Source organism: Astatotilapia calliptera, chromosome 1 (genome assembly GCF_964374335.1).
Source record: "Astatotilapia calliptera chromosome 1, fAstCal68.1, whole genome shotgun sequence".
NCBI classification, from domain to species: Eukaryota; Metazoa; Chordata; class Actinopteri; order Cichliformes; family Cichlidae; genus Astatotilapia; species Astatotilapia calliptera.
In genome coordinates this window covers 2,648,969-2,656,868 of record NC_137422.1, presented here as the reverse complement: position 1 = coordinate 2,656,868, position 7,900 = coordinate 2,648,969, and the positions used below count along the sequence as shown (strand labels likewise).

At 41.2% G+C, this 7,900-nt stretch overlaps 1 protein-coding gene and 1 long non-coding RNA gene across 2 annotated transcripts; one reads left to right on the top strand and one right to left on the bottom strand.

The window, feature by feature from the left end:
- The first annotated feature begins 528 nt into the window (after positions 1–528).
- On the top strand, positions 529–3,146 carry LOC145429762 (uncharacterized). The gene is made up of 3 exons (XR_013910075.1): positions 529–967; positions 2,594–2,725; positions 2,920–3,146. It is a non-coding gene; the product is annotated as an uncharacterized LOC145429762 (long non-coding RNA).
- Positions 3,147–4,057: 911 nt separating this feature from the next.
- On the bottom strand, positions 4,058–5,161 carry LOC145428729 (uncharacterized). The gene is made up of 4 exons (XM_080301339.1): positions 5,005–5,161; positions 4,728–4,758; positions 4,453–4,518; positions 4,058–4,299 (listed from the first exon to the last, which is right to left on the bottom strand). The coding sequence occupies exons 1-4, from the start codon at positions 5,065–5,067 to the stop codon at positions 4,073–4,075; spliced, it is 387 nt and encodes a 128-aa protein (XP_080157465.1). The 5' UTR covers positions 5,068–5,161; the 3' UTR covers positions 4,058–4,072.
- Positions 5,162–7,900: the final 2,739 nt, after the last annotated feature.

The following is a 7,900-nucleotide window of genomic DNA, read 5'->3' as shown; positions in this document are numbered from 1 at the left end:
CTCTCTCTGAGATGTCTGCAAACAGTCCCAGATAAAACAATAAGGATAATAAACAAACACGTGACTAAAATAACAGTTATGACTCTGATGTGTTTCATGTGTAGCAGGATGGCCTCTATACAGCAGTCGCTGCAAGCATCCACATCGCCACACTCACTTTTCTTTAAGCAGGCGTGCTGGGCTCCTCCTAAGCAAAGTTTGAAACTTCATTTCCTTCATGCTGGTGAACTTTTTACCAAATATTTTCATCAAAGCTTCTCCATCACTGACAGGGATTGTTTGGATCTTCACACTCATCTCCACCAACCCTAAAAAATGAGTCTCACTTTGCTCATATAATGCCAGGAGTGTCTCCATATTCCACAAAAGTCTGTGCAAACATGTAACACTATCCCATATTCATATGAATATTATTGATATTATAACAAAAGCTGTCACCAACACAATTGTCCCAAGTGCTTTTTTTATTAGTTATTGCAAATGCTTGATTGCAGTTCTTGCTAGATGACAAAACCACGTATTAGGTTTAGAAGGAAATGACTTTTGGAGGTAGCAAGGGAGTGTGAAGCTTAAGGTGTAAAACAGCTGTGTACTGCCTTTTGTTCCTGGAGAAGGTATTTAACAAACCAGCTAAGTATCTTGTAAATTCTTTGTGCTAGTTTTAAAAGCAAGAGGTACTGAGAGTTTGTTTTCTTTGTACATCATATGCATAAAACGTGATAACATCCTTTTAACTTCGAACGACTCACAAAACTTTCTCCCTGTTGAATTCAGGATCACGGGGGATGTGAGCAGGTAAGAAGACCTCTGAGCTTCAAACAGGACCATCAGCCAGAGACACAGCACTTCCGTTCTGTCTTATGGACCCTCGCCACAAAGCATCTGTGTTATGGGGAGTGGAAGATTCTCGCTCAGCATTGGGACTTTAGTGAAGCACATATACAAGCTATAGAACAACAGTGGACAGGTGAGCAGTGCTGAGTTCCTAAAAAAATTATTGACAGTTTTATTGCTATTTTTATTACCTTTTTTGTACTTGTTGGGTTTTTTCATATATATATATATATAAATCTTTACACAGGAAATCATACAAGTTTGAAAAACTGTAATATAAGGCCTGTAATGTCCAGAACCATAGAAGCACTGTTTCATGGGTCCAGTGATTTTATTGAAAATAAATTCTCAAATTTGGCACTGACTGATTCACTCTACAGCATTCTGAGTACCTGAGGTGATTAACTCTGGTCTAGGTCAATTTTAACCCAGATCAAGAATTCTTTCTACAATTCTACTACAACAAATGAACTACAGATCTATTTAGAATATATGGATAGTCTGACATGAGTAAATGGATGCTTAATCCTTAATATTTCAGAGAGCAGATGGTGTTGTTTTTCTTTTGGTTTTTTTACAACATCACTTTTTTGTAGAAAAACGTCTATTATCATACAATATCTTGTCTTATAATGATGACCTGAAGCACAACTACAACTGCCTATACCTGATACCTGAATCTTGGTTAACCAGAGAGATAAAAGCCAGGAGAATAAACCAGATGTTCTCCACTGAACTACCCAAAGTATAGTCTGAATGGCAGCAGAACAAAATGAGAACAGCCCCGCCAACGCTGGAGACAGAGCAATACTGAAGAGTATATGTAAGAAGGATGCAACACATAACAGAAATGCTCAGTGCCTAGTGGATCTAAGAGCAGACTGCAACAACCTCCCTGAAAGGATCCAGTAACCATCACAGTGGCAGACATGTCAAGCAGAGGGATTGGACAGCACCATTCCCTGCCATGTTTAACACCTACTGGATAGGGAAGCTAACAAGCTAACTCCATTAGCATCCTGCAGCACAAATGAACCAGGTGCTAATGGTTGAGACCCACCCGGAATGTCTAACCGAAGGCTGTCCTGATCCCCAAGGATCCCAAGAAGGGGCCGGTCCCATCCAACTACTGGCCAATAACTTGGCTAAACTGCCCACCAGATTGCCCTCCTCCTGAATGGTAGATACTGTACCTCCGTCCATCCAAACCCACACTTGTCCTTGTTGGACATAGTTGGATATAATTGCTAATCTTTCTCTTTGGGTAGATTGGTCCTCCAACCAAGAGCAGTCTCTCCAAGATGACAGCAGTTTGCAACATGGATTGTAATAAGTTTTTCAGCTTTTGTACACTGTTGCAAGAGTTACATTCTGGGCACAGCTTTTTTCTTTAATTCCAAATGCCAGATCTTTGACACCTTGCTTTTAAACTCTATTTGACTTTTAACCTGTTGAACCTTTTTTTTAATTTAAAGTTGAACTTTAAATAAAATATTAAATTATATAAAATAAAATATTGTTTCATTTTGTTGGAGCACTTAAAATGTAAGATATCAGGATGTCATTCAGCTTTGCTTACTGGCCAAGTACCTCGCTTGCTTAACGCTGGTCTGTGGTTACAATACAGACCCAGTGGACTATATGAACTAGTTAGTTACTGTGATTCTATAAATGTTCTGATGGTATAAGAACTGTCTACAGTGACTGTGTTTAACTAAAAGTTCAGATGGATAATGCTTGATATAAATCTAAATTGAAGGTAAGAAAAGCTTCAAAGATCATGGTCACCGGATGCTGTTAATCTGGCTTCATGGAGTGCTCGTAGCTGGAGAAAACCCTACCAAAGGCCTCTATGAGGGGTTGGTGGAAATCTCCCGGACAGATTTGGCAGGTGAGCTAATCAGGGAGGTCACTTCCTTTCACTGGTCAGACTATTTGTCAGTTTTAACAGTCATACAATATTAGTTAACAATATTTCTCCACAGAAAGACCAATAATGCCGTAAGACTGTTTTTCTGTTTGTTCACTGGAATGTGTCTACTTTTTTTTCTTTTCTCTGTTTTCCTCTTCTGGTTTGTTATCCAGAGTTCATCCGACAGAAGGCAAACTCCCAGACCAGCTCTCCTAAAATGTGCTGCGTAATGTGACGGCAACAACTTTATGCTTATCATCGAGCTATTGTGTTAGCTTTGTTAAAACTTTCTTTATTTAAAGAAATAAAAATGTTATTTTCTATAAATAAAATTACATGATTTGAATTGTGAGTCACATAATGGTTTACATTTTTTAATGAAAGATAGGTGTGTAGCAGCCAGGGGAAAGTTGCTCTAATCCATTCGCGTCCACTTATCCTTTTCAGGGTCGCGGGGGGCGCTGGAGCCTATCCCAGCTGTCATAGGGCGAGAGGCGGGGTACACCCTGGACAGGTCGCCAGTCTGTCCCATTTTATCTACATATCTTAACTATAACTAACTTTGAGTGTTATTATATTGGGATATATCATAGGTTCAATAACAAGACACCCCCAGTGTAATGTCTGTGGCACTCTGGATGCTTTGTCAGGTAATTCCCTGGAGAAAACTTGTCAAACTTGCCAAAAAAAATAAATAAATTTTTTTTGATTGTGACACTGGAAGAAGGTGTAAATTTTATTTGTAGTTTCCTCTAACTAGTTCCTGCACTTTTGAATTAAAGAGCGCCTCTTGGGTTGGATTGAGCCAAAAGCACAATGGAAGGAAAAAGGCATTAGAACCGAGAAAACAGCAATTTTATCTGCAACATTAAGGTCTTCAAAATTGCGACTGAATATCTTGTATCAGTCTCCATGCTAAGCTTTGGCAAAGCTTTATATATAATTTTATATTACATCTATCTGATACAGATTGATGTATATTTAGGTTGTTTTTTTTTATATATCGGAGGAAATTTATGTGTAACTGACTAATTCCTTTTTTAATAAACTGTCCTTTTCAGTTTCCTTGGTAGTATTTTTAAACTCTTTGTATTCTCTGTACACAAAAACCTTTCTGTATGTCATTAAAATACTTGTTTAGTGTTTAGTCTTTTGACCAAACAGCTGTATTTGAAGCCCTGAGATGAGAACCCGTTGATTTCTCTTTGTATTTAGAGGACACTAAAATGTGGAATCTCAGAGGGAAAAGGTTTGGGAAGCAGCTTTGCCCACTAATGGAAAAACAAACAAACCCCAAAACAAACCCTACAGACGGAGAAAATCATTCTAATAGTTTTCAGTTAAACCTGAAAAATTAGCAGAAAGCTCAATAAAAAGGAATGTTTCCATGTATCTAGACTTACAGTACTGGTCGGAGATTCGATAAGGTACAACAACTCTGCCATTGTTTTTAGGCCACAAACAGCGTCGAGCCGTACACGGATCAACGTTCTGTAGACCTGTTGGCACTGCTATGTCTCCAAATATGACCAGAGGTTCATCCAAGTTCTTTCCTGTAAAGTATGGAAAGAAAAACATATTTTCCGTGTACTTTCGATGGTTTCATTAACACATCAACTCAGTTTTTAAGGTTAGCCCCTGGATGTTGTTACTAAAGCTGTATATTTACTACTGATGAATAGGAACTGAAGTGAAGTTGAACATACCAAGATTAGCATTAGCCTTCTCCAGCAGTGTCGAGATACTGAAATCATCACCCTCAGTGTTGTTTCCTGTTCAATATGAAGCACATATGTTTGACTGTTCTATAAGGACAAGGTCACATGTTACAACATCACAAAGACATGTCAAGGAGTCAGGCAAATCCAATATGGACCAATTATAATAAATAAATAAATGAATACAAATCAACATGAATAAGAGCATATCTCATAGTGTGATGACATACAAGTGCTAAATGTAAAAAATAGCAAAGTCTTACCGGAGTTTTCAACACTTTTTTTAAAAGGTGCCTGTAATAAGATAAAAGGGTTTATAAGGACTAGTATTTGATTTGTTTGCAAGTTCAAAAATGCTTGAAGATTAAAATTGCAAATTCCAATTTATACAATAAATTAATAAAATGAAAAACAGAAGTATTCTCTTTGTGTTCTTATGTTTTTTTTTGAAGAAAGCTTGTATTCCATTTTAACAAAATAAAACATCTTGGTCAAATCAGAGAGGAAATCTACGTCTGCATACTTAACTACAACGCTTACCTCTATAACAAAAGTGTGGGCGAAGCACAAGAACACGCTGAGCACAGCCGCCTGGAGGATCATGGCTGGTTACTGAAGAAGAGCAGCCGACTGAGAAAATACCTGCTGAAAACACAAGTGTTCGGCTTATATAGTTAGAAAGGCCAGCTGAATTCTGTCCTAATATGGCATGCTGTTCAACCAGTACTCATTACTCAACTGAAAATGACAGTTGTTACTTAAACACGTCTGTTTCAACATATTATGAAATTAGACAAAAAGGCTGTTGCTGTCTTTATATTATGTCACAGTCCAAATATTATAGTTACCATCAATGTATTTAAATCTGTCAAACATGGTGGAGGAGTGTTATGGCACAGGCATGTATGTGCGGCTGTTAGTGGCACGGGGTCAGTGTTCACTGAAGATGTGGTTGCTGATAGAAGTTATAGGGTGAATTCTTAAGTTTACAGCCTTATACTCTGCTAACATTTAGCCAACTGCTTCAAAACTCTCCTAGTGACTAACCAGAGCATGCTGTTCATTTTCTGAAGATGAAATTGGAACAGCCTGAAGACAATCTCAGGACAAAAACCAACCTCCCAGGCTGCAGGAGACTTGGGGTGGGTGAATGACCTAAATAAATATTTTAATAGGTTTGATCAAACGCCCACCACAGCATCGTCCCCCCTGCTGCAATCTCCTTCATCTTCAGGGACCGCCTGTCCTTCATCTCAGGACTTCACACCTCTCAGCTCCCAGCCATCACACCCACCCCAGGCTTCTGTGGACTCCAACATACACACCCCTCCCCCAAAATCCACTCTTTCTATCTCAGCACTTCAAGTGAGGAATGAGCTTCGCAAGATCAAGGTGCAGAAGGCTGCAGGTCCAGATGGCGTCAGCTCCAGGCTCCTGAGATGCTGTGCAGATGAACTGTGTGGCATCCTAGGATATCTGTTCAACCTGAGCCTGTCACTGGGGAAAGTACCACAGCTGTGGAAGACCTCCTGTGGTACCGCTACCAAAGACCTCCCGTCCCAAGGACCTCAGCAGCTACAGGCCGGTAGCCCTGACATCGCATCTGATGAAGACCCTCGAGAGGTTGGTTCTAAACCATCTGCGCTCCCTGGTGAGGTCTTCATTGGATCCGCTGCAGTTTGCTTACCAGCCTGGCATCGGGGTGGAGGACGCCATCATCTACCTCCTGCACCGAGCTCTGACTCACCTGGAGAAGCCTGGAAGCTCTGTGAGGATCATGTTCTTTGATTTCTCCAGTGCTTTCAACATCATCCAGCCACGACTTCTGAGAGACAGGCTGGAGCTATTGGGAGTGGACCACCACATGTCCCAGTGGATACTGGACTACCTCACAGGACGTCCACAGTATGTGAACATCCAGGGAGTGGACATTGAGATAGTGGACTCTTATAGGTACCTGGGTGTTCACCTGAGTAATAAACTGGACTGGAGTCACAACAGTGATGCTCTTTACAGGAAGGGTCAGAGCAGACGCTACCTGCTGAGGCGGCTGAGGTCATTTGGAGTCCAGGGAGCGCTTTTAAAGACCTTCTATGACTCTGTGGTGGCATCTGTCATTTTTTACAGTGTGGTTTGTTGGAGCAGCAGTTTATCTGCAGCTGAGAGGAAGAGGTTGGATAAACTCACGAGGAAGGCCAGCATCCAGGTAAGGAAATTTCAAAAAGTTGATTCTGTTCATCTGGATGTAGTGTTTTCAGTGGAAGAAATGTTTTGTCACTCATCCAAGGCACCTAAAAAAGCTCCAGCCGATCCAGGAAAGAAGGTGAAACTGTCGTCTAAGCAAAAACCCTTAGTGATCCCGTATGTATCAGGAGTATCAGAACAATTGGGGCGATCGTGGCTCAAGAGTTGGGAGTTCGCCTTGTAATCAGAAGGTTGCCGGTTCGAGCCCCGGCTTGGACAGTCTCGGTCATTGTGTCCTTGGGCAAGACACTTCACCCGTTGCCTACTGGTGATGGTCAGAGGGCCCGGTGGCGCCAGTGTCCGGCAGCCTCGCCTCTGTCAGTGCGCCCCAGGGTGGCTGTGGCTACACCGTAGCTGCCATCACCAGTGTGTGAATGTGTGTGTGACAGGATATGTAAAGCGCTTTGGGGTCCTTAGGGACTAGTAAAGCGCTATAAATACAGGCCAGGCCATAATTGAGACACATTTTTTTTCTAAACACAGAGTTACTATGGCTTTTAAACCCCAAAACACACTGTGCCAAAAATTGGTTCCACCAACACAAATAGAATAATATAGTGTTCGCTGTTAAGTGCCAGGAGGTTTGCCATGATTTGTACATCTGGGAAACCAAACAAGGTTGCATGGCAATTATCTTGGGGCAAGATAGTAACCCCAAGTTTCTCTCAGATGCATCCAGCGCGCGAAGAATGTGTGTGAACATTAGATAAAAAGGACTTACATAGAAAGCGCTATACAAATACAGGCCATTTACCATTTACCAAAGAGCATGTGCGAATGGGTGTGAGTGCATTTACCATTTACCGTTACCATGATAGTTTACTTGTTATGCACCCCTAAGAGTACCGAAGAAAGAGCCCATACATCTCTATGACAACCGTGTGCCCACCCCTGAAGCCACCCATTCTGCCATCCCAAACCAATCCCACCATCAAGAACAGCGTCCCACAGGGAGCAAGGCTTTGCAAGCCATAGACCCAGATGAACGGATGCCCCCCAGATCCAGCACCTCTGGACAGGGTGCAGGAAACAGGGTTGTTATAAAGGGTTTAACAGAAGTGTTGCATTAATTGTTTAGGAATTATAGAAATTTTTATACTCTTTTAAACCTTTGAGGCTCAAAAGCATTTGGATACATGGCTGCCAAGCAGTTTTGTGGCCATTTAAGACTTTTCCCATAATTATTCTATCA